The 27891-nt window shown below is 40.2% G+C and overlaps 1 protein-coding gene across 4 annotated transcripts in view; it reads left to right on the plus strand.

The window, feature by feature from the left end:
- col7a1 (collagen, type VII, alpha 1) overlaps positions 1-27891 on the plus strand; it is a 131943-nt gene that overhangs the window by 26057 nt on the left and 77995 nt on the right. For 3 of the 4 annotated variants that reach the window (XM_058403524.1, XM_058403525.1, XM_058403526.1), the window contains exons 10-29: positions 1050-1205; positions 2030-2149; positions 4263-4412; positions 5081-5200; positions 7367-7495; positions 8638-8763; positions 10081-10227; positions 12389-12523; positions 12723-12989; positions 13095-13238; positions 14213-14332; positions 15983-16129; positions 16807-16929; positions 18468-18614; positions 18726-18845; positions 18920-19069; positions 24233-24369; positions 24854-24980; positions 25113-25256; positions 26426-26601. In XM_058403524.1, the coding sequence (XP_058259507.1) occupies positions 1050-1205; positions 2030-2149; positions 4263-4412; positions 5081-5200; positions 7367-7495; positions 8638-8763; positions 10081-10227; positions 12389-12523; positions 12723-12989; positions 13095-13238; positions 14213-14332; positions 15983-16129; positions 16807-16929; positions 18468-18614; positions 18726-18845; positions 18920-19069; positions 24233-24369; positions 24854-24980; positions 25113-25256; positions 26426-26601 (2885 nt within the window). The remainder of the gene's footprint in view (positions 1-1049; positions 1206-2029; positions 2150-4262; positions 4413-5080; positions 5201-7366; positions 7496-8637; positions 8764-10080; positions 10228-12388; positions 12524-12722; positions 12990-13094; positions 13239-14212; positions 14333-15982; positions 16130-16806; positions 16930-18467; positions 18615-18725; positions 18846-18919; positions 19070-24232; positions 24370-24853; positions 24981-25112; positions 25257-26425; positions 26602-27891) is intronic. The other variant, XM_058403527.1, reaches the window with a different exon arrangement.

Consider the following 27891-nt stretch of genomic DNA (forward strand, 5'->3'; position numbering starts at 1 on the left):
TTTATCTCTAACATTTATCCCTAACATTTATCCCTAACATTTATCTCTAACATTTATCCCTAACATTTATCCCTAACATTTATCTCTAACATTTATCTCTAACATTTATCTCTAACATTTATCCCTAACATTTATCTCTAACATTTATCCCTAACATTTATCTCTAACATTTATCCCTAACATTTATCCCTAACATTTATCTCTAACATTTATCCCTAACATTTATCCCTAACATTTATCTCTAACATTTATCCCTAACATTTATCTCTAACATTTATCCCTAACATTTATCCCTAACATTTATCCCTAACATTTATCTCTAACATTTATCCCTAACATTTATCCCTAACATTTATCTCTAACATTTATTCCTGATATTTATCTCTAACATTTATCTCTAATGAGTAAGCCTGAGGCGACGATGGCGAGGAAAAACCCTTTATTCACTCACTATTAAGACACATAGTTTTCCTGAACTCTTCTTTCACCAGGCTACTGAAATGATCCTCCTCCTCTTACTGGCCAGCTCTCCCTGTTACACAACAATGTTGAAGGTGAACAAATGCTTCCCCTGAGACCTGTAAAGCCACACAGTACAGCTTAATAAACACTGAGCACAGCACTATAAACTCTCTTCCTCACAGACCTACACGATTGGTGCTGTGATTGACAGGGGAGCGAGAATTTGCTCCTCCCACTTATAGACCATCAGGGTTATTTTACCTCCTTGGATCCTTGGTTATCGCTGCCAGGAGCACAAGCATGCATCTGCCATGACGTTATCTAAAACTGGGCAGCTTAGTACATTCATTACTACGTCAGAAGTTACACTTTGTGTGTATTCAGAAAAGGACTGAGCTCAGTCTATTTTCTGAGTTCTGTGTCCAGATCCAGAAGTCACACCTCCAGGGTTGTTATAAAATGTTAAACAATCTTTGAATATTATTCTCCATCTGTAGCATTAAGAGCTTATTCTGCATCACTGAGTTTCACACTCTAGTGTCTGATCTAATCTGATCTGATCTGATTATCTGGAATGTTCCCGTTAGGTGAGCTTGCATCCTTGCTGCGGGAGCAGACACTTGGGGCCGAAGCCACTTCTGTCACGCTGGACGGTCTTCAGGCGGACACTGAATATGTTATCAGCCTGTATCCTCTGGTGTCTCGGGGCAATATTCCACCCACTACATTAACAGCCAACACATGTGAGTACACACTTGCATGTATACTATACTATTCTATCCTAAAGTAAACTGAACAGGCATAACATTATGACCAGTGCCAGGTGAAGTGAATAACACTGATGATCTCCTCATCATGGCCCCTGTTAGTGGGTGGGATATATTAGGCAGCAAGTCAACATTTTGTCCTCAAAGTTGATGTTAGAAGCAGGAAAAATGGACAAGCGTAAGGATTTGAGCGAATTTGACGATGGGCCAAATTGTGATGGCTAGACCACTGGATCAGAGCATCTCCAAAACTGCAGCTCTTGTGGGGTGTTCCCGGTCTGCAGTGGTCAGTATCTATCAAAAGTATCCGTAAGTACTGTGAGTATCACATGGAGGCTCCACTTCAAAAACTTACAGGACTTAAAGGATCTGCTGCTAACATCTTGGTGCCAGATACCATCGCACACCTCTAGTGAAGTCCATGTCTGGGCTGTTTTGGCAGCAAAAGGAGGACCAGCACAATATTAGGCAGGTGGTTATAATGTTATGCCTGATCAGTGTATACTATACTATGCTATATGTTTGGCTGGAAATAAACAAAATGGTTCAGAAAAAGACCTGCTTCTGAATTCCACGTTCTACTACCCCAGGGGTTAAAAGCCGGGTTTAGACCGATGAGAACCCGGGTAGTGTGAACTAAAAGCTCTAGAGTGAACAAAATGCAACAAATGTGAACAATTCCCATCTTTTTTAATATAATCACACGATCATACCTAATGATACATTATGATGTCATGCTGCATGCTGATTTCTTTGTTTTATTTATGTGTGTGTGTGTGTGTGTGTGTGTGTGTGTGTAGTGCGTTTACAAGGAGTGCAGCAGCTCTCGGTGGTCACAAGCTCAAACAGCAGTGTTGAGGTGCGATGGAAAGGAGTGAACGGTGCCAGAGGATACAGGGTGGTCTGGGGCCCGTTTGTGGGTGAGTCTTTGCACACACTGATAAATAGTTTCGGGGTGAAACTGAGTGCTGGAGTGTAACCTAGCTGCTCCGGGAGAATCTTCACCCCCTCGAAATAAATCCAGTGGACAGTTTTACAGATCAACAGGAGAGAGGGTTTATTCTTCTAGACCAGGGCACCTCCTGATCCTTTCCAGTGAGAAAAAAACACACTTAAAGGTTACAAAATCATGAATATTCATCAATGTGTAGAAAGCTTTTTAACAAATATTTATTTTTTAATAAATAGTGACATTTCACTAATGCTGTCACTAATCACTAATCACTCGAAGTGAGACAAAGCAGTGGAAGTGATCACTACATGCTGTGACAGATATGAACTCCCAGGATTTATTCCTGACTGCTGTTTTAATACACTCTCACTCTGATAGGATGATGTTCATTTGTTCATTTACCCCCCCTCATTCATTCATTCATTCATTCATTCATTCATTCATTCATTCATTCTCTCTCTCTCTCTCTCTCTCTCATTCATTTGTTCATTTACCCCCCATTCATTCATTCATTCATTCATTCATTCATTCATTCATTCTCTCTCTCTCTCTCTCTCTCTCTCTCTCATTCATTTGTTCATTTACCCCCCATTCATTCATTCATTCATTCATTCATTCTCTCTCTCTCTCTCTCTCTCTCTCTCTCTCTCATTCATTTGTTCATTTACCCCCCCTCATTCATTCATTCATTCATTCATTCATTCATTCTCTCTCTCTCTCTCTCTCTCTCTCTCTCTCTCTCATTCATTTGTTCATTTACCCCCCATTCATTCATTCATTCATTCATTCATTCTCTCTCTCTCTCTCTCTCTCTCTCTCTCTCTCTCTCTCTCTCTCATTCATTTGTTCATTTACCCCCCCCCTCATTCATTCATTCATTCATTCATTCATTCATTCATTCTCTCTCTCTCTCTCTCTCTCTCTCTCTCATTCATTTGTTCATTTACCCCCCATTCATTCATTCATTCATTCATTCATTCATTCTCTCTCTCTCTCTCTCTCTCTCTCTCTCTCTCATTCATTTGTTCATTTACCCCCCCTCATTCATTCATTCATTCATTCATTCTCTCTCTCTCTCTCTCTCTCTCTCTCTCTCATTCATTTGTTCATTTACCCCCCATTCATTCATTCATTCATTCATTCATTCATTCATTCATTCTCTCTCTCTCTCTCTCTCTCTCTCTCTCTCATTCATTTGTTCATTTACCCCCCCATTCATTCATTCATTCATTCATTCATTCTCTCTCTCTCTCTCTCTCTCTCTCTCTCTCTCATTCATTTGTTCATTTACACCCCCTCATTCATTCATTCATTCATTCATTCTCTCTCTCTCTCTCTCTCTCTCTCTCTCTCATTCATTTGTTCATTTACCCCCCCCATTCATTCATTCATTCATTTATTCTCTCTCTCTCTCTCATTCATTTGTTCATTTACCCCCAATCATTCATTCATTCATTCATTCTCTCTCTCTCTCTCTCTCTCTCTCTCTCTCTCTCTCTCATTTGTTCATTTACCCCCCTCATTCATTCATTCATTCATTCATTCATTCTCTCTCTCTCTCTCTCTCTCTCTCTCTCTCTCATTCATTTGTTCATTTACCCCCCCTCATTCATTCATTCATTCATTCATTCATTCATTCATTCTCTCTCTCTCTCTCTCTCTCTCTCTCTCTCTCTCATTCATTTGTTCATTTACCAACTCTGTCATTCATTCATTCATTTATTCTCTCTCACTCTTTCTCATTCATTCATTCTCTCTCTCTCTCTCTCTCTCTCTCTCTCTGTCATTCATTCATTCATTCATTCATTCCCCCTCTGTCTCTCTCTTTCTCTCATATTCATTCATTTATTTACACATTCATTCTCTTACATTCATTTATTCATTCATTCATTATCTCTCTCACATTCTCTCTCATTCATTCATTCATTCATTCATTTACTCTCTCTCTCTGTCCCTCTCTCTTTTTCTCTCTCTTATTGATTCATTCATTCACTCATTCTCTCTTTCTTTTTCATTCATTCATTCATTCATTCATTCATTCATTCATTCTCTCTCTCTCTCTCTCTCTCTCTCTCTCACAGGAAGTGCAGTAGGGACTGTAGAGGTGAGTGGTGACAGTGAGTCTCACACTCTGGTGAATCTGCGTCCAGACACTGAATACCTCGTCACGGTCATTGCTCTGTATAATGGAGAAACAGAAGGACCAGCAGCAAACGCACGCTTTAAAATAGGTACATATACACACACACGCACACACACACATATATATATATATATATACATACACACACACACACACACCATGGAGCACTGGGTGGTATTTAGTGGATGCTGATTTTCATTATCTTTATAAAATCATTTCATTATCATTATAAAAATCCTGGCTTGTGTTGATTCTCTGTGTTGTTTATCTTGGTTATTATCAGCATCTCGTCTCGGAAATACCAAATTATATCTTATTTTTATTCACATGAAGGAAACATGTTTTGTGTTATTAAGATAAAAATCTCTTTCCGCTCTCTCGATGTCATCACGAGTTCAGTCGATGTCGCGTTTGACTGCAAGTCATAACTCGGAATTCCTACATCTCTCAGAATAAACAGTAAACAAACCTGCACTTTGCCTTTGTGTGAGTTATGTTGTATATTTAATTTTTTTAAACACTTGTATTCTTGAGAACTTTCAGAAATCATGTAGCATCGAAAACCCCAAACCTCAATCGAACCCGGCCGAACCGTACGCTTTGTGCCTCCTCTCACGCACACTCGAGTCTCCTTTCTGATTCAGAGTCTGACTCTCTGTCTGTCTGCTGATTCAGGACACAGACTCGTTAATAAAGTGTCTGAGTCACAGACAGGATGTGTGTGAATGTGTGTCTGAGATGTTTTTGGATTTTCAGAGCGAGCGGAGCAGCAGGTTTTGAGAGCCGTCACAACCGGACCCTCCAGTATCCTTCTGACCTGGAACCTCATAACAGCAGCCAAGGGCTATCGACTGGAATGGAGGAAAGAGGGAGAGAGTGAGTCACACACACACACACACACACACACACACACACACATGCATGACTTAAACACGGCTGGTACAGTTTACATCCCTGTATGACTCACATGCTGAGAAATAAATATAAATATCTGTGATCATGAGGTTGTATCTCGAGCTCAGTAAATGCTAGAAGTCGTAACTCGTAATTACTGAATAACTCGGAATTCCCACTAAGAAACTTGGGTCTTCTCAACACTGACAACCAGTCAGAATATCACTGAAACCACCTAGAACTACATAGCAACACCATAGAATTCGCTTGGGTACACATGCTGCCTAGCAACACCCTGGCAACCACCTGGCTAACAACACAGCTAGCAACATGGCTAGCAACCAGTTGGAATATCATAACAACCACCTAGCAACACCACTGGAACAGCCTGGGAACACATATGCTGCATAGCAACACCCTGGCAACCACCTGGGTTGCCATACCACCAGCTAACAACACCTTAGCAACCAGTTGGAATATCATAGCAACCACCTAGGACAACATATCAATGCCAGTGGAACAGCCTGCGAACACATTCTCCATAGCAACACCCTGACAACCACCTGGGTTGCCATAGCACCAGCTAATAGCACCTTAGTAACCAGTTGGAATATCATAACAACCACCTAGGACCACATAGCAACACTACTGCAACAGCCTGGGAACACATATGCTGCTTAGCAACACCCTTGCAACCACCCAAGAATCCGTAGCAACCCCCTAGCAACCAGTTGGAATGTCCTGGTAAACAATTAGCAACCAACTGGGAGAGCAAAGCAACACCATCAAAACTGCCTGGGAACACATGCTGCCTAGCAACACCCTAGCAACCACCTGGGTTGCTATGGCACCAGCTAACAACACCTTAGCAACCAGTTGGAATATCATAGCAACCAAGCAGGACCACATATCAACACCAATGAAACAGCCTGGGAACACATATGCTGCCCTAGCAATACCCTGGCAACCACCTGCAACACCTTAGCAACCAGTTGTAATATCATAACATCCACCTAGCAACACCTCTGGAACAGCCTGGGAATATATATGCTGCCTAACAACACCCTGTCAACCACCTGGGTTGCCATAGCACCAGCTAACAGCATCTTAGCAACCAGTTAGAATATCATAACAACCACCTAGAACCACATAGCAACACTACTGCAACAGCCTGGGAACACATATGCTGCTTAGCAACACCCTTGCAACCACCCGAGAATCCGTAGCAACCACCTAGCAACCCCCTAGCAACCAGTTGGAATGTCCTGGTAAACACTTAGCAACCAACTGGGATAGCAAAGCAACACCATCAAAACCACCTGGGAACACATGCTGCCTAGCAACACCCTAACAACCACAATGGGTTGCTATAGCACCAGCTAACAACACCTTAGCAACCAGTTGGAATATCATAGCAACCACCTACGATCACATATCAACACCACTGGAACAGCCTGGGAACACACAAGCTGCCTAGCAACACCCTGGCAACCACCTGACAATCTGTAGCAGCCACCTAGCAACCAGTTGGAATGTCCTGGTACACACTTAGCAACCAACTGGAATAGCAAAGCAACATTTTAGCAAACACTGTACAATATCTTCACTGGTACAGTTTACTTCCCTGTATCTCACATGCTGAGAGATAAATATAAATATCTGTGATCAGGAGGCTGTGTCACGAGTTCAGTTCATGCTGACTAGAGTTAATTTGACTAGAACTCATAACTTGTAATTACAAAATAACTCAGAATTCCTACTAAGGAACTCGGGTGTCCTCATCTCCGAGTTCAGCAAGTGACATCATATCAACATCTCTCAGAATCAACAGTGAACAAAGCTGCACTTTGCCTTTGTATGAGTTATACTGTCACTTACACAGTTTCTGGTTTGTAATCTCGAGAACTTTCTTAGAAAAAAAAGTCCTTTTTGCAGATCAGGTAGCACGAGCGTACTCGCATTCTGTTACGGTGGTAAATATCTGTGGTGAATACATCCGACTGTCTTCAAGGCATCATATAGTAACCATGGAAACATCATAGTCTTTTGTTTTGAATATTCAAGACAAGCTTCAGTTATGGATCTGTTAGTAAATACCCACGATGCATCAGTTGCCTAAACAATCCTTCTTGTCATGTTTATCTACAGGCAGCAGAGTTCAGAAACAGACCTTCCCCCAGAGTACCACAAGATACGAGATTAAAGGCCTTCAGCCGAGTACGGATTACATCATCACTCTGTACACGCTGTACGATGGACGTGAGGAGCCCACACCAGGTCAGGACACAGACACACACCTGCAAACACATCTGTCACACACCTTGGAGATGGGATTTTAAACCCTTTAGTCCATGAAGCATAATAATGTCTTTAATATCTATTTCTATATGACTTAATTCAAATATATAAAATAGTGTGTGGTCTTTTAATAAATGAAAAATTGTAATAGTTGGGTAGTTGCCGTGTTAATAAAGGAACAAAACTACGGCGGCCCAGTAGTGCCAAACACCATCACAAATCCAGAACACACTCCCAGTGAATCGCCGGATTAATTCCTGTCCACTTTTGAAGTATTTTCTGAAATAATATCTGAAAAGTAACAATAACAGTTTAAAGCACTGCAATTTCCTATACATTTTTTTTATTTTGGTTTAAAATAATTTTTGTTTAAAATATAATACGTTACGAAATGTTATTTTGATTTGTTTACAACCCTTTTGTTTACGAATCTTGCCATTTTTATAGAATGTACAAAAGGGAAAATAAACACCTGTAAAAACATGGAGTTTTATTCCTTACATAAAGCAACCGAATGAATGAAAATGCTTTTAGTTGTTTAAAAAAATTGAATTTAAATTAATTTTAATCCCCGTCATTCCCGATAGCTAGCTAGCTAGTTAATTGCTAGTAAGCTAAAAATAAATGCTAGCTAGCTAACTAGATCACACAAGTGGACATGAGTGTAGCTCATCTAGAGTATAGTGTATATCACAGAATGCTTTTTATAATATGTTTATGCTTTTTTAAAATAAAATTATATAAAATATTTTATATTTAATAAAAAATAATATTTTATTTAATATTTATTTAATTTTTTTATAAAAATGCAATTTACTAATTGTAAAAAGTATAAAGAATTTTTATAGATAAAATATATTATTTAATATATTATCATTAAACAGACATCCAGTGTATTTCTAAGAAATGACTTACAGACCTATATTGACACATACTGCGTATTCAAAATGAATTAATTATTAAAAAACAAATTAATTTACCTGCATGGATACTTTAAGGTGAGATTTATAAGCCATGCTGGTGGTCATGATGATGATGGTGATGATGAAGCAGATTTATAATTGCATGTGTTTGTGTTGTATTGTGCACCGATGTGTTGACTGTGTGAATGCTGTGTGTAGCGTTACCTCTGATTGGTCGAGTCACCAATCTGCGAGTGGTGGAGATAACAGGACGCACCGTACGGCTGGCCTGGACTGGGGTTGCCGGGGCGACGCAGTACAACATCATTATAATCGACGGGGAGTGTAAGAACACATTTTACAAAACAGTCTACAGAATGTTGTGAAGTAAGAGATTAAATTCATTCAGGTTTGCTTCAGTTTATGGATCTCACGTTAGGTGCAAGGCATTAATGATTTGCTCTAGAACCACATAGCAACATCCTTGAAACCTCCTGGGAACACATATTCTGCCTAGCAACCACCTGGGATCCCGTAGCACCACCTAGCAACACCCTAGCAACCAGTCAGAATATTAATGAAACCACCTAGAACCACATAGCAACACCATCAAAACCACGTTGGAACACATAGGCTGCCTAGAAACTCCATAGCAAACACTTGGTACCCCATAACAACCACATAGAAACACCTTAGCAACCAGTCAGAATATCATTGAAACTACCTGCCATAGCAACAGCCAAGCAACAACCTGGGACCCCATAGCACCAACTAGCAACACCTTAACAACCAGTCAGAATATCATAGCGAACACGTGGGAACACATATGCTGCCTAGCAACAGCCAAGCAACCACCTGGGACCCCATAGCAACCACCTAGCAACACTCTAGCAGCAAGTCAGAATATCATTGAAACCACCTGGGAACACATATGCTGCCTAGCAACACCCTAGCAACCACGTGGGACCCCTTAGCACTACCTAGCAACAACCTAGCAACCCATCAGAATATCACTGAAACCACCTGGGAACATATATGCTGCCTAGCAACCACCTAGGAAGCTGTTGCACCACCTAGCAACACCCTAGCAACCAGTCAGAATATTACTGAAACCACCTAGAACCACATAGCAACACCATCAAAACCTGGGAACACATGCTGCCTAGCAACACCCTAGCAACCACCTGGGATGCCATAGCCCCACCTAGCAACAACTTAGTAACCAGTTGGAATATCATAGCAACCACCGAGGATCAAATAGCAACACCACTGGAACATCCTGGGAACACATATGCTGCCTAACAACACCCTAGCAACCAAATCCGTAGCAGTCACCCAACAACCAGTTATAATTTCCTGGTAAACTCTTAGCAACCAACTGGGATAGCAAAGCAACATTTTAGCAGTGACCGTCAGCTATTATTTCGAGAAATATTGCTGGATCATTAATATTAACTACTTAATATCATGAAGATAATAATAATAGTAATAATTAATATTAGTGTTAATTAAAACAACTACAAATCATTTATTAATGAGGTTTCTAGGTTCTGTCTGTTCTTCAGTGAAATTTACATCTCTGTGTTTTTAATTTGACCTGTGTGTGTGTGTGTGTGTGTGTGTGTGTGTGTGTGGATGCTGTGTTTGTATTATTCTCTCCAGCTGGGTCGGAGGTAAAACGTGTTGTTTATGGAAATCAGACGACGTTCGACCTCCGTGACCTTACAGGAGGTGTGTCTTACTCTGTGAGCGTGAGCGCCTCAGTGGGCTACAGTGAGGGACCTTCTGCAACCATCTACATCACACCAGGTGTGTGTGTGTGTGTGTGTGTGTGTGTACGTGTGTTTGCTTATTGTCTGTCCTCTTGTGTGCGTTTAGTTACATTACAGCGGGTAAACAGGATAAAACATGCTTCATAAACAAACACATGGTGTAGACTTTTCCATCTTCTGTCCATCTTCTTTGACTTTTAAAGCTGGAAAAGATGTCTTTGTTTCTTTCAAATTCCAGGCCCAAGTTTATGTTTTGTTGTTTTACAGTATGTTACTCTATTTGGAGTTGGTAAAAGTCTTAAGGTCTACCTTTTTTCTACTGTTAATGTAAAAGCTGAATTCAAGCAATCCTGAGTACAAATTAACCACAACAGATAAAAATGTCAAGATTTATTAGTTTAGTGATTTTAACAATAGACAATATGACAACAGAAATATGACAATCCTTAGAAGTTTTGAAAAATACTAGAAAAGATCTTAATTGTCCACATTAGTTGAAGTGGATTTACACTTTGGTTTGTTTTAAATCGGTTTATATTTTTCTATAGTGTTTAAATTCATCAAAACGTCTTTTCTGTTAAAATGTCTATACAGCGGAACCTCGGCATATGAATTTAATCTGTCCTGGAGGCGAGTTCTTAAGGTGAAAATGTGTATCATGAAATGAATTCTCCCATAAGAAATAATGTAAATGCAGATAATCCGTTCCAGCTGTCCAAAAATATGACCAATGATAGTTCCAGTCCTATATATCTGACTCTCAATCTGTCAGAATCTGGACCCAAATGTAGGGGGGGGGATTAATTTATTAGGGGGATTTATTAATAAAAGAAATAAACAGACAAACAATAACAGACACAGGAAAACTCTAGGGATTAAAGGCAACAAAATTACAGAAATACAAACACAAAAAAAGAAATCCTGAGGCAGGAAACAGGGGGATGTGGTAGTTTAGTGGTTGAGGTGTTAGACAACTGATCAGAAGGTTGTGAGTTTGAATCCCAGGTCCACCAAGCTGCCACTGCTGGACTTTTTAGCAAGGCCCTTAACCCTCAACTGCTCAGTTGTTTAAAAGGGCGTCTACCAAATGCTGTAAATGTGTATGTAAAACAGAGACAAAAACTGGGTTACAAGTGGCAAGAAGTCAAAAAAAAACAAAACAAGACAGCAGATATATATATTGGGAGGTAATTAGTGAAACATAAGGAACACATGTGCAGAGGCAGGGGGCGGGACAACAGATGGGGCGGGACAAACACACGTTCAAAAACGAAAACAAAAGCACACTGCACAGGACATAATGAGACAGAAACAAACCCAGAGGGCGTTCTGGCAGGGAAATGTCCAAACCGTCCATGACACAATCACTTCCCGCAGCAGCTAGATCAGATTTGGGTGGTCTGACATGCGATCTCTGCAGCCTGAGACTAAAATGCGACCATGAGAACAAGTTCCTGCTGGTTTGCTAGGCTTAAGGGATCATGAATGATATTGTCTCTTGGCAGGTGATGTCTTCAAACCTGCTGTCATGACAGATTCATTGTGAAGGGAAAGCATACGCTATATTGCTAAAAGTTTTGGGACGTCTGCCTTTACATGCACATGAATGTAATATGGAGTTGTCCCGCCCTTTACAGCTATAACAGCTTTAACTTTTCCGGGAAGGCTTTCCACAAGGTTTAGGAGTGTGTTTATGGGAATTTTACACCATTCCTCTAGAAGCGCATTCATGAAGTCAGGCACTGATGTTGGACAAGAAGGTCTGGCTCACAGTCTCCACTCTAATTCATCCCAAAGGTGTTCTGTGGGGTTGAGGTCAGGACTCTGTGCAAGTCTAGTCAAGTTCCTCCACACCAAACTCACTCATCCATGTCTTTATGGAGCTTGCTTTGGTCACTGGTGTGCAGTCATGTTGGAACAGGAAGGGGTCATCCCCAAACTGTTCCCACAAAGCATGAAATTGTCCAAAATGTCTTGGTATGAAGCTGAGTTCCTTTCACTGGAACTAAGGGGCTGAGCACAACCCCTGAAAAACAACAATGATGTAGAAGTGTGTCCCAAGACTTTTGGCAATATAGTGTATATATTGTGTGTGTGTGTGTGTATGTGTGTAGATGTACACCCCGGGTTTTGGAGAAACATAGTGATGGATCGGTCGATGAATGATTGCATTCCTGACTGTTTTGTTTCCATAACAGAGTTTGAGACAGGAGCAGTTCCAGGAAGAGTGAGTAACCTGCGTGTGGTGAATGCCAACAGTCGACGGATCAGGATCGCCTGGAATCTGGTCAGTGAGGCTACGGGTTACAGAGTCACCTGGAGACAAGGCAATAGTAAGTATAAATATATTCAATGTATGTCACTTTTACCACAAAATTTTCTTTTAATTACATCATACTATTTAACCATTTAAAGGTAAGAATCAGCTTCCTGTTCCTGTGCTTATGTTACAGCAGTCTTTCCCTCATCAGCCATTCTTTATTCTCTCGCTTTTATGAGTTAAATAAGTCTCTCTCTCTCTCTCTCCCTTAGATCCAGAGCAGTTCCATGAGCTCGGTGGAGACATCAATTCCTACACTATAGAGCGACTGCAGCCTGACGAGTCCGTCATTGTGGGCGTGGCTGCTATGATTGACAGTCAGCTTGGAGAAGTGGAGACTCTCTCCACCAGGACAAACGGCTACGTCGGGACAATCACTGGTCTACGGTTTACAGAAATCGGCTCCACACTGATTCGCATATCGTGGGATTCTGTACCTAGAGCAACGGGATACAAAATCACCTGGCATAATAGTGATGGTAAGCAGGAAATGAGGTCACTGTGTGAACAAATGAATATTTTCAGACCGAGAGTACTTTTATTTATTTATTTTTTTTTGAGTATTCTGTCTTTTCTACCCACAGGAGTGGAAGACTCTCAGATCATATCTGCCGGTCTCACGTCCTACACCATCAGTGGCTTACAGCAAGGCTCCGCCTACAGAATATCTGTCTCTGCTCTGATTGGCTCCCGTGAGGGACCGGCTGCCACTCAGAACGCCAGGACAGGTACAAACACACACAACTCTTATTACACATCATAGTAAGAGATACAGAACTGTGCTTAGATTGAGTTCATACATTGAGGTGAGGATTAATTCCTGAAACACATTGATATTTTATTATTGTATTTATTGTATTCATGTACATTGTCCTCATCAACAATGTCCAGGACCCACAGTGGTGTCTTCACCCCCTTGCTCCTCTGATTATCATAGGGTTTGTGTTTGCATGGATCTCATTTTCCACGGGATACCAAGCACCGCTACGATATTTATGTCCAGGGTTCGATCCTGATCTCAGCTTTCTCTCTTTGTGGAGTTTAACATGTTCTTCATATGTTTGCACTGGTTTCATTTGAGTTCTCTGGTTTTCCTCCACAAGGCTTGATGACTGATATGTATGAATAATGGTGTAATTGTCTGTATTTACTACCTGGTGTTATAAACTTTTTTCCCGGATAGACTGCAGATCCATCCATCCATTTTCTATACCCACTTTATTCTTAATTAGGGTCACGGGGATCTGCTGGAGCCTGTCCCAGCATACACTGGGTGAAAGGCAGGGGTACACCCTGGACAGGTCACCAGTCCATCACAGGGCCACACATATAGACAGACAACCACACACACCTATTGGCCAAAAGTACCCAGAGTAAACCCACATAGGCACGGGGAGAACATGCAAACTCCACACAGAAAGGGCCCTGCCTGTTTGAACCCGGGATTCAAACCCAGGACCTTCTTGCTGTGAGGCAGCAGTGCTAACCACTAAGCTACTGTGCTGCCCCGCTCCAGATCCACTGATGAATAAATGAACAAACATCCTGTAGATCTGCTGTTCATTTACTGGTATAAATATGACAAGAGCAGAAATATGACAATCCTTAGAAATTTTGAAAAATAGTACAAAAGAAGTAATCTCTTAATTGTCCACTTTACTGATATCTGGTTGAACACACATTCTGTTCTTTCCTTGCTAAGTTACAGAGGTCGGACGTGTTACTGGTGTACAACACGAGACTCGAGGGGGGTTTGTGAGGATCAGCTGGGTTGGAGTTCAGGGGGCAACAGCCTACAGGGTGATTTGGACGAGATCTGACGGTGAGTGAGAATTTTTTTTTTCTTTTTAAATCCAATGTGAACATGAAACAGAGAGCTATAACAAGATATTTCTGAAATAAACCTGAAAAAAGCATCGATGAAGTGATTCACCAAGACAGCAACATATTAGTTAAATATATAGCCATTTAGAACCATTTATAATCACACGCTCTGGTGTTTATAATCATTTATAATCATGCTGTCTGGTGTTTATAATCATTTATTATCACACTCTGGTGTTTATAGTCATTTATAATCCCACTCTCCGGTGTTTATAGTCATTTATAATCATTTATAATCACACTCTCTGGTGTTTATAATCATTTATAATCACACTCTCTGGTGTTTATAATCATTTATAATCACACTCTCTGGTGTTTATAATCATTTATAATCACACTCTCTGGTGTTTATAATCATTTATAATCCCACTCTCCGGTGTTTATAGTCATTTATAATCATTTATAATCACACTCTCTGGTGTTTATAATCATTTATAATCACACTCTCTGGTGTTTATAATCATTTATAATCACACTCTCTGGTGTTTATAATCATTTATAATCACACTCTGGTGTTTATAATCATTTATAATCACACTCTCCGGTGTTTATAATAATTTATTATCACACTCTGGTGTTTATAATCATTTATTATCACACTCTGGTGTTTATAATCATTTATAATCACACTCTGGTGTTTATAATAATTTATAATCACACTCTCTGATGTTTATAATCATTTATAATCACACTCTCTGGTGTTTATAATCATTTATAATCACACTCTCTGGTGTTTATAATAATTTATAATCACACTCTCTGGTGTTTATAATCATTTATAATCACACTCTGGTGTTTATAATAATTTATTATCACACTCTGGTGTTTATAATCATTTATTATCACACTCTGGTGTTTATAATCATTTATAATCACACTCTGGTGTTTATAATCATTTATAATCACACTCTCTGATGTTTATAATCATTTATAATCACACTCTGGTGTTTATAATCATTTATAATCACACTCTATGGTGTTTATAATCATTTATAATCACACTCTCTGGTGTTTATAATCATTTATAATCACACTCTCTGATGTTTATAATCATTTATAATCACACTCTCTGATGTCACCCAAATGAGGACGAGGTTCCCTTTTGAGTCTGGTTCCTCTCGAGGTTTCTTCCTCTTTCCATCTCAGCGAGTTTTTCCTCACCACAGTCACCTCAGGCTTCTCATTAGGAATAAATACAAATAAATTTAAATATAAGTCTAACGTTCATTTTGAACTTTTTGTTCTATATTTCTTATATTCGTGTAAAGCTGCTTTGAGACAATGTCCATTGTTAAAAGTGTTATACAGATATATTGAATTGATTGTCAGTTGTTAAAGGTGAAATTCAACTCATCGTTTTATGATATCTGTCAATTAACACCAACAATATACACTAGGATGATGTCATGTCATATCACCTGGTATCGGATGTTTGTAGTAAATCACACTGTTATTGGTGCCAGTATGTTTTGGTGTCAGACTGTGGTGTAATTGTATCATTCCATGCTGATGAGAAACCTGTTGTTGGTTTGTTTTGTGTGTGTGTGTGTGTGTGTGTGTGTGTGTGTGTGCGTGTATGTGTGTGTAGGTGGAGAGGAGCTGTCTCAGCTGGTTGGTGGCAATATAACATCAGTGGATTTGAAGCAACTGGAAGGAGGAACTCAGTACGACATTCAGGTTGTGGCTCTGGTCCAGAACAGAGAAGGACCTCCTGTTTCTGTCAAGGTCACCACAGGTCAGTGTCCATCATATATACAGTGGAACCTCTCCATACGAATATAATTTGTTCTGAAGGTGAAAAATTTGTATTGTGAAATGAATTGTCCCATCAGAAATAATGTAAATGCAGATAATCCGTTCCAGCCGCCCAAAAATATGACCAATATGAAGCGTATGTACACTGTATGGCTGCTTACAAAGAACTGACCCAAGCCAAGCATTCCATGTCAAGGCTCCTCACAGGAAGTTGTGCCACCAAGCTTGGGCTAAAAATAGAACAGACCGCCCACATCACCAATCTGTCAACAAAAAAACACCCGAAAAATCACCTAGCTTTTGAACGCATGCTGAAGGCAACATTGGTATCGTGGGTTACTCTTTCCTAAAAGCTTGCACTGACTGAAAAGAAAATCTGTAAAATTCATAAACTCACCTTGGTTGGCTTCGCTTGGGTTTCCATTGACGCAAACAGGTTTTGAACGGCTCTCAGACATGCGCACAACTTAGCTGGCGATCAGTTCGATTCGTTCATATGCTGAAAATGCTTTGTATGCCAATGAAAATTTCTTGCAAAAAAAGGCGAATATTCTTAAGGGAGGGCATATGCCGAGGTTCCACTGTAACTGCTAACATAACATGACACTATGATTGGATTAATATGTGTATGTGTGTGTATGTGTGTGTGTGTTTCAGGTCCGTCCTATGAGCGACCTGAGGGAGTGCGTGTTGACCCGGTTGGTCCAGCATCACTGCGTATCATTTGGAGAGCAGTGAGAGAAGCTGACGGATATCGAATCTACTGGAGCTCCTCGCAAGGTAAACAGCTCCGACTGTGAAGTTTACGACACGCTTCATCACCTGATCGTAACCCAAATGCAAAAACAAGGCATATGAAACAAAGTGTAGGGGGCTGAAAACTGTCCTTCAGACATTTTCAATTCTAACATCTTACAAATATGAGATTTTTTGGTTTGAACCCTTTTGTTGTCCTTGGGGTCAAATTTGACTCAGGTTTTTATATAGAAATATGGTTTTATTTCATGTAAATCAGGTCTGTTGACCATAAATGACATAAAGAATAGTACATTTTGTAATAATACGTTTTAATTAAAAGGGTTAACACAGATTTGGGGGATAATTAATATTGTTCATGTTTTAAAAGCATTAACATTTACATTTAGATGAAGCTTTGTTTGTGAAGAATATCAGCAATCCACTGGCAAGCTGCTGGTGTCGAAAATGAATCGACTCTTTCTGACCAATCGGAATCCAGAATAAAAATAGAAACCGTTGGAATCGATCCAGATACTGAGATGTGTTTTATTGTCTACTAATTTAGTCCAAATTTGACTAAATGAATTCAAAATGAGTTATATTTGTACTAAAAACAATTCAATATTCAATCAAAACTATAATTACAGTCTAATCGAGGGGTTTGTATACGGGGAAGCTTTTTGTTTTACTTATTCTATCAGTTTTATATCTTTTTGACACTGAATATTGTCTAACTACACCGACCAGGCATAACATTATCACCACCTAATATTGTGATGGTCCTCCTTTAGCTGCCAAAACAGCCCTGACCCGTCATACATTGTTTATTCTGACACCTTTCTATCAGAACCAGCATTAACATCTTCAGCAATTTGAGCAACAGTAGCTCGTCTGTTGGATCGGATCACACGGGCCAGCCTTCTTGGCCGTCCATGACACTGACCCATGAGCTGTAGTTTTGGAGATGCTCTGATCCAGTGGTCTATCCAGCACAATTTGGCCCTTGTCAAACTCGCTCAAATCCTTACGCTTGTCCATATTTCCTACTTCTAACATCAACTCTGAGGACAAAATGTTCACTTGCTGTCTGATATATCCCACCCACTAACAGGTGCCATGATGAGGAGATCATCAGCCTTATTCACTTCACCTCTCAGTGCTCAGAATGTTGTGGCTGATCGGTGTATAATAATAATAGGTTATAGAGATATTTCCTGAAGTTTGCTCCAAAGGAGAAATCCCAAGCCAGACTTTTGCACATGCATCAGTCCTTCAGATGTTATGCCATGGAGATCCTGTAGTATCCAAGCCAAGTTAAATCAAGAAGCTTTCATTGTCATTTCAACCATCTATAGCTGATGCAGTAGACGATGAAATGAAACAATGTTCCTCCAGGACACTACAAAAAGACACAGAGCTAAGAGCTAAAAAGTTATTATTAACTTATTAAGTTAGTGTGCATGTGTGCAAACAGTTCAAAAAGACCATACAAGACTGAGAAAGGAGTAAAAATATCACTTGCAAAACAGCATAAATGACCCTGCTGACCTGTAGAGCCCTTTCCCGCTTTCTCATCTCAGGTGAAACCGAATCGAACCGTCTGATTGATCGAGACACGACCTCGTACACGCTGGAAGGACTTCGTCCTGGACTGACCTACACCATCAGACTGGCTGCTTTGTTCAATGGCAGAGAAGGTCAACCGGTCACCATCACACAGTCCACTGGTACTGAGGGATAACAGAAAACACACATTGCCCATCTTCACACTTCACTCACTCCCTGTTCTTACTTTAATATACCTATGTGTGTGTGTGTGTGTGTGTGTGCTCTCTCAGCTTCACAGCAGTCTGTAACAAACTTCAGGGTGGTAGATATTACCCAGAATTCTGTACTGCTGGCGTGGAACCCTCTATCAGGTGTCACTCGATATGAACTGCGATGGCAGGACGAAAGGGGTGAGACTTTGGGAAATAAATTTAAATTGTGTGTGTGTGTGTGTGTGTGTGTAACAGTGTTTTGTTGGTTTCAGACCCAGGTAGCATCCAGTCGCTCACTCTCCCTGATACGACCAGCTCGTTCCGCGTGACGAACCTGAGACTGGGCCGTCAGTACCGCTTCACCGTGCAGCCCGTCTTCTACGATTACACCGGCCTCGAGTCTGCTGTGGAGGAGCGCACAGGTTACACACTTATTATTATTATTATTGTTTCTTTCACTTCTTAAGCTTTTGGTTCTTGTTGCTGTGAAGCACCATATTCCATCAGATGATTGATTTGTGTTGATGGATTTTCCTTTGATTTTCCTGTGGAATCATTCAAATTATTAGCAGTTTAGACCCCAATATTTTAGGTTTTAGAAACCTCTTTTTTCACAGAGATCAAAAAATAAATGATTTTCTAATGTTTTTTGTCGTGTCCATGTTGATGATTGAGCGTCTTCATCATATCTCACTCCACAGTGGAGGTTAATAATGAAAGTAGGCACTCAGGACTTTAAGAATTTGTAGTGTTTCAGAAGGATTTTGGTTTTATCTAGACTACCAGGGGGGGATATATTCATAGAAAAGTTCATTCGGTTCATTTTTTCCCACGCGAATATTTGTATCTTCAGAGTAAATGTTGATATCAATCCCATTCCTGCTCTCTGAGATGTTCTCCAAGCGCTTGTTCATCTAAAAAGCAGCTCAGATTTCATCTTCAACCAGTAAAATTCTGTGTAAGGTTCTCCAACAGAGGGAAAAACACACGTCTAAAACACACTGAAAGCCAACAGAATAGTTTTAGATCAGACTCACAGCCTGAACATCATTCAGTTCTTTATACTGATTAAAAAGTCTGTTTTTGTTCCAGTGGCAGAACGGAGCACCAGTGTTACTGGAAAAAAAAGCAATTAAAAATAGACCCTTCATGATGGATGTACTTTTATAGGAAAAGAACCAACATGTTGATATTTCTCTAACACTGAGCGTTTAATACTTATTGAGGAGAAAACGTTAGGACAAACTGCTGCTTAGGTCTAGAAATTTCTGAAAGGTTTATCTCTGGAAAGTTTTAGTCTTTGTATTTCTTTACAGTCTCATGTAGGTGTTTGTGTAGTATGAATAAATCCATTTCTGTTCACCGGTTTAGTGGTAAAATGGGTTAAAATCAGGAAACTGATAAAGTAGCAACAGTCTCCATTGTTGGATATTTGTGATTGTTTTCCAGAATATATCTGAAAGCCTTTGACTGTCAAGAAAAAAGGGTTTTAGGAGTACTGCCACCTAGTGCTGTCAGAGATGCTGGTGTAGAAGATGAATCAACTCTTTCTGACCAATCATAATCCAGAATAAAAATAGAAACCACTGGAATTGATCCAGATACTAAGATGTGTTTTATTGTCCACTATTTTAGTCCAAATTTGACCAAATGAATTCTTCAAAATGAGTTATATTTATAGTAAAAATAATTGTATATCCAATCAATGGGTTTGTGTAGAGGAAAGATTTTTTTTTTCTACTTATTCTATCAGTTTTATACCATGTTGACGCTGAATATTGTCTAACGATAATAATGATCAACGAAATGAATGATATTCTTGATGGAGATCTTCCCCAAAGTTTTGCTCCGAAGGAGAAATCCCAAGCCACACTTTCACACTTCCATCAATCCTATAAATGTTATGCCTTGGAGATCCTGTAGTATCCAAGTCAAGTTAAATCCTGAAGCTGTTATTTCAGCCATCTATAGCTGATGCAGTACACAGTGATATGAAACAAGGTTCCTCCAGGGCGCTAGTGCTACATACAGACACAGAGCTTCATAAGAACAACACAGAATTAAGGGCTAAAAAGTAAAAAGTTAACTTTTTACCATAATGTGCATGTGTGCAAACAGTTAAAACAGGCAACACAATCATTTACTAGACTGATGCATAAAGCAAAATAGCAGAGACCAGCAGAGTGTGTGTTTTTTAGTGCAAATAAGGATGCTTTGTACTGTTAACTACGGTAGCCCAGAAGTCCAAAACAAAAATAACAAATCCAGAAACACAATGAATCTAAAAACAAAATAACAAATCCAAAAACTCAAGGAGATTTCAGACAAAGTGGAAAAGATAGGTATAATTTGCGAATGGAATTCTTCCCTCTGATTGGACAAGACATCTGTAACTCAGAAATTGTGTATCTAACTTTATGTGAAGACTTGCCAGTGGCAGGCGGGGTTTGATCCATGAGCTATAATGATACTTCGCGTTGCGGTATGGTGAAATCCTGGAATCCTGGAAGTGTTCCTTTGGTGGTGGGGCTAATACTCAGCCGAGGGCTCCCTTCGGTGGCCTGACGCCGGTGGTGATGTGAGAGAACCCCCCCTCTAGGAACACCTCCAGGTGTCCTGCACTGCAGCTGTCCCCGGAGGCCGCAGAGCGGGCCGATTCGGATAACGTCGGTGGAACTCTTCCACCAGTGTGAGGTCCAGGATGTCCTCTGCGTCAACCCATGATTGCACCTCCGGGCCATATCCCTTCCAGTCCACTAGGTACCGCAGGCACCGACAAAAGCGTAGAGAGTTCAAGAGGGTGCTCACTCAGTAGGCCGGGTAACTGTCAATGTCAAGCGGTGACGGCGGTTCGTTGCTCGACTGCTCCTTGCCCCGGTGAGATTGTGCCGGCTTGAGTAGGGACACGTAGAAGGTTGGTGACCTGACCCCCTTTACCTGGGGGTCATTGTCCAACACAGCTGACGCCCAATTAAGGGCTCTCTCAGTGAGCAGTGAGAGGAGAAAAGCACATTTAGTAATCTCCTCGCAGTACACTTCCGGTTGATGAGTGAAAAAGTTCTCACACTGCTGCAAAAATCTGAGCCATCAAACTTGTCCGGGAGAGCCATATGCACCACCTCGCCATGTATAGCACTGGTGGGGGTTGCAGAAGGGTTCTTGTAGGGCAGCCAGCTTATCCTTCTACAGGTGGATGATCGTTCCCTGGTGGACGATCACCTCCTGAAGGTGAGCATGTTCTGCTGGATTGATTGGTGGCGAAGTATTCTGTGAACTCTCACCAGTGGCAGGCGGGGTTTGATCCATGAGCAGAACGATGTGGGTAAGTCCAAACTCGAAAACCGTAAGCAGGCAATAATCCAATAACATAAGATCCAACAATCTCAGCCACGGGTCTGAATCACAAAACCTCGATCTCGATGACTAAAAGTACATAAACCAATGTCCTAAACACGTATAATCTGAGTCACGCAGTAGCAAACGGCTTGGTATCTTCATCTATAATGATACTTCGTGTTGCGGCGTGGTGAGCATGACCAAATGAATTAAATCCGGGAAGTTTTCCTTCAGTGGTGGGGCTAATACTCGGGTGAGGGCTCCCTCCGGTGGCCTGATGCCAGTGGTGATATTTCTTGTACATGTGTGAGTGTAAATGTGAGTTCTGCCTTTAAATCATTTTGCACCATAGTGCAACTTTAAATCTTTTAAAGAATATAACAAACATATATATTTATATTCACAAGAAAATGGAATTCATTCAGCGTTACTTTGAAGAAGGACGTTCATATGGTGTGTTTTGGATATACTGATAGCGTATCATGGAGCAAAGATTAGTTTACGATCTCTAAAAACACACCAGGTATGATTGGAAGACCAAACTATTCCAGATTAAAGGATGTAAGGAGCACTATAAGAGCAGAGCTGTGTTCATACACATACCAATCCACTTTCTACTGCTGCAGCTGCTGCTGGACTTCCTGTAGATCCTGAGTGACCGATGTCTCATCCAATCAGATGGAAGAATTCTATTCACAAACTATACCTACCTTTTCCACTTTGTCTGAATCATCCTTGTGTTTTCGGAATTGTTGTTGTGTTTTGCACTTCTCTGCCATCGTAGTAAACATACACTATATTGCCAAAAGTATTCGCTCACCTGCCTTGACTCGCATATGAACTTAAGTAACATCCCATTCCTAATCCATAGGGTTCAATATGACGTCGGTCCACCCTTTGCAGCTATAACAGCTTCAACTCTTCTGGGAAGGCTGTCCACAAGGTTTAGGAGTGTGTTTATGGGAATTTTTGACCATTCTTCCAGAAGCGCATTTGTGAGGTCACACACTGATGTTGGACGAGAAGGCCTGGCTCTCAGTCTCCGCTCTAATTCATCCCAAAGGTGTTCTATCGGGTTGAGGTCAGGACTCTGTGCAGGCCAGTCAAGTTCCTCCACACCAGACTCTGTCATCCATGTCTTTATGGACCTTGCTTTGTGCACTGGTGCACAGTCATGTTGGAAGAGGAAGGGGCCAGCTCCAAACTGTTCCCACAAAGTTGGGAGCATGGAATTGTCCAAAATGTCTTGGTATGCTGAAGCATTCAGAGTTCCTTTCACTGGAACTAAGGGCCCAAGCCCAGCTCCTGAAAAACAACCCCACACCATAATCCCCCCTCCACCAAACTTTACACTTGGCACAATGCAGTCAGACAAGTACCGTTCTCCTGGCAACCGCCAAACCCAGACTCGTCCATCAGATTGCCAGATGGAGAAGCGCGATTCGTCACTCCAGAGAACGCGTCTCCACTGCTCTAGAGTCCAGTGGCGGCGTGCTTTACACCACTGCATCCGACGCTTTGCATTGCACTTGGTGATGTATGGCTTGGATGCAGCTGCTCGGCCACGGAAACCCATTCCATGAAGCTCTCTGTGCACTGTTCTTGAGCTAATCTGAAGGCCACATGAAGTTTGGAGGTCTGTAGCGATTGACTCTGCAGAAAGTTGGCGACCTCTTTGCACTATGCGCCTCAGCATCTGCTGACCCCGCTCCGTCAGTTTACGTGGCCTACCACTTCGTGGCTGAGTTGCTGTCGTTCCCAAACACTTCCACGTTCTTATAATACAGCTGACAGTTGACTGTGGAATATTTAGGAGTGAGGAAATTTCACGACTGGATTTGTTGCACAGGTGGCATCCTATCACAGTTCCACGCTGGAATTCACTGAGCTCCTGAGAGCGACCCATTCTTTCACAAATGTTTGTAAAAACAGTCTGCATGCCTAGGTGCTTGATTTTATACACCTGTGGCCATGGAAGTGATTGGAACACCTGATTCTGATTATTTGGATGGGTGAGCGAATACTTTTGGCAATATAGTGTATGTAGAAGTGTGACAGCAGCAGTGTGTGTGTCTTTGAGCTTTGAGTAGTCTGATGGCTTGTTACATAGTAAAATGGTGGTGAGGGTCCTTTAACCTGGTTAGTGGCTTTACATTGTAATGAGATTAAGAGTTGATGATTGAGCCCCCAAATTCTCTCTCTCTCTCTCTCTCTCTCTCTCTCTGTCTCTCTCTCTCTCTCTCTCTCAGTGTGTGTGGATGGGCATTTGGACCTGGTGTTCGTGATCCCTGCCACTCGGGATCGCTCTGCTTTACAGGAATCCGTTTTGTCGTTGCTTACAAGTGCTGCCGGATCTCTCTCCTCCATTGGAGCCCGGGAATCACAGGTGGGTCTAATCCAGGGATGTCCAGTTCAGGATGTCCAGGTGTGGGTGCAGGTTTCATTCCAACTGAGAAGAAGCCATACCTGAGTCTACTGAAAGCCGAAAGTTGATTAAAAAGGTGGAATCAGGTGTAGCTTATTACTCTGTGGATAAGATTGGATACTCCTGGTCTAATCTAACAATGCTGGAAAACACCAGCATGGCTGCTTTACCTGGATAAACGAAGATGTTCTAAAGATGTGTGAAGGTGTAAGTAGGGCGTTTTGTTAGAACGTCGAGTATCTAGTGACCACGTGCAGTGGAAATGAAGCTGTTGAATTGGGATTCATAATCAGAGGAAACACACACAGATGTTGCGAGAACATAAGGTTGAACTGCGGAATTGAGAAGCCGTGAAGCAGGAACGCTGAATATTTTCTCAGGATCATATCCAGATCCAGATCCAAAAAGATTATTCAGCTCTAACTACGCTGCTTTCTTCCTTCAGGTGGCGGTGGTGGTCTACGGCGCCGAACCCAAAGTGCGTTTCCTCCTCAGTCGGCATAGCAACAGGGAAACCCTTCTGAGGGAGATTTTCTCCACCCCATTTACAGAGAGATCGGGAAATAATATAGGTGTGTGTGTGTGAGAAAACAAACAACTCTTCTTATCGCAAATATCCATGACCCTTGCTGTTTTTGTTTTATTTTATCATTTAAGCCTGATTTCATTGCCAGAATTTGACTTTTTCTGTTCGTGTGTGTTAGGTCAGGCCTTGACGTTCACACGTCAGTATCTCTTGAGTGAGAATGCGGGACGAAGGCCTGGCATTCCGGGCGTGGTTGTCGTCATTGCTGACAGGAAATCTGAAGATGATATCCGGCGTCCTGCGACTGCACTGGGAGACTCGGGTGAGTCGAATTTATCGCTAACTTTAGATAAGCTAGCTAGCTACATAGATAGATAGATATACTTTATTTTAAGGTTCTAATTATTTCAAATCTAAGATAGTTTCAAAAGAAAGGATAAAACACATATGATTACCAAACAACACAGAAAAAAATGTAATATGACCTGTTTATATTTCATATATATGATATAATAATAATGATAATAATAATAATAATAATAATAATAATAATAATAATAATAAATAATATAAATACTGATGTTCAGATACTTTTACCAGCTTACAAGCTTTGTACAGAAGCTGCACTGGATCTTCTTATTCATTAAATTAAATTCTAATAAACACATTTTAAGTGCTTATTTATTTATTATTTATTTATTAAATCCTGCTGTTGCATTTTAAGTGCTTATTTATTTGTTTATTTATTTATTTAATTTTACTGTAGTGTTTTTTTTATTTTTTATTTATTTGTTTATTTATCAAATCCTGCTATAGCATTTTAAGTGGTTATTTATTTATTTATTTATTTATTTATTTATTTATTTATTAAATCCTGCTGTAGCGTTTTAAGTGCTTATTTATTTATTAAATCCTGCTGTAGTGTTTTAAGTGCTTATTTATTCATTTATTTATTTCTTTATAAAATCATGCTGTAGTGTTTTAAGTGATGATTTATTCATTTATTTATTTCTTTATAAAATCATGCTGTAGTGTTTTAAGTGATGATTTATTTATTTACTTATTTAATTATTTATTTACTTATTTTTTCTTTTCCTACTTTAGTGTTTTAGGTGCTTTCAATTATTTTTTAAGTGCAGATAAATTGACGTCTGTCATGTGATGATCTCTGGTCTGTTCATCCTGTTTTGGGATAATTATCATGGGCATTCTGAGAAGATCTTCACTTAAATAGACCAAAATGTATGATTATACATTATGTACATACATAATGTATTATGATGTATGATTTAATAGCGTGGGTTTAAATCTCATGGCTTCCATGTGATGCGGTACGATTGCCAACTTTTTGATATCATTATGATATTAGCAAAAACATGTCTGATATTTGACTCAGTGATTAGTTTCAGTTGCTGCTTTTTAATCAATCAGTCCAGATTTCATGGTAGATGACACTCATTTTTGACACTCAGGTGTGTTTTTTTGTGTCAGGTGTGGCGGTGCTGGCCGTTGGACTTGAGCGAGCGAACTCAGAGGAGCTGCTAGCGGCGGTTACAGACAGAAGCACACAGAATCTGCTGCAGGCTCGAGATGCAGATGATCTCAACAGACTCCAACCTGAGCTAGCAGAGCTGCTCTGCGGCTTTGCCAGAGGATCTGTTGTCCCGGTTAGACACCCACTCTCTCTCTCTACTAATTGATGTCTGGTGCAAACCAAAATCTGAGTCCGTTGACTTGATGTACGGTTTTAGTAGAACTCGAGTGAGGTTTGATAGCAGTAAGAAAGCGATTCGATCCCAAATCGACCCAAATACAGGAAGTATACAAACAAAGTATATATATATATTGGATTATGGAAAACAAAAAGGAAAAAACATGTAATATGACCTGTTTATAATTCATATACTGTATATGATATAATAATAATAATAATAATAATAATAATAATAATAATAATAATAATAATAATAATAATAATAATAATAATAATAATAATAATAATAATAATAAATAGCTATATTCATATACTTTTACCAGCTTCCAAGCTTTGTACAGAAGCTGCACTGGTTCTGGTTCAAAATCTACATTTGCTGAATAAAAGACATTTATTTATTTACCAGAAAGGATCGGATTTTAGATAAATGCTACGGTAATTTAAAACACACTTATACAGCCATAGCTAAACCATCTCTGTCTAATTCTGATCACAGTACTGTTCATTTGATCCCTAAAGGTCCCTAGACTCTCACACTGTACCAACTTTATGGAAGAAGGCAATCATTACTCCTGTTCCTAAAAAATCTTGTCCACAGCAGAATAATGGTTTTAGGATTTATGTGATGAAGTGCATGGAAAAGCTCAATTAAAACTGGAAATAGGTCCACAGTTAGATCTTTATCAGTTCGCTATTGAACATCTGATGTTGATGTCATCAAGAGTTTAGTGCACCTAGTGACCAAACATCTTGAGAATCCTAGGGCATATACTAGACTGTTGTTTGTAGATTTTCCCTCAGCCTTTAATACCTTGCAGCCTCACATTCTTCTGAAAACAATGCAGCAGATGAATGCCTTTCCCTTTATTATTAAGTGGTTCCACTCATTTCTAACCAATCGCAGTCAGCAGGTTAGGGTGAATAGGATGTTGTCTAAATCTACTATTATCAGCACTGGCGCCCCACAGGGGTGTGTCAGTACTCCAGTCCTGTTCACATTATATACTAATGAATGTACATGCAGTACTGGTAATTATTCTATGATTAAGTTCTCTGGTGATACAGCTATCTTAGGTCTCATATATGGAACATCAGATGTTGCTACTTACAAACCAGAGGTTCAGAATTTTGTCCAGTGGTGTGATAAACATTTCCTTAGCATTAACACAAAAAACAGTGGCGATGTTGTTTGACCCCAAATCCATCGGAGACCACTTACCAGTGGCCGTTAACGGTCAGAATA

The sequence above is a fragment of the Hemibagrus wyckioides genome, linkage group LG11 (genome assembly GCF_019097595.1).
Source record: "Hemibagrus wyckioides isolate EC202008001 linkage group LG11, SWU_Hwy_1.0, whole genome shotgun sequence".
Classification (NCBI taxonomy): domain Eukaryota; kingdom Metazoa; phylum Chordata; class Actinopteri; order Siluriformes; family Bagridae; genus Hemibagrus; species Hemibagrus wyckioides.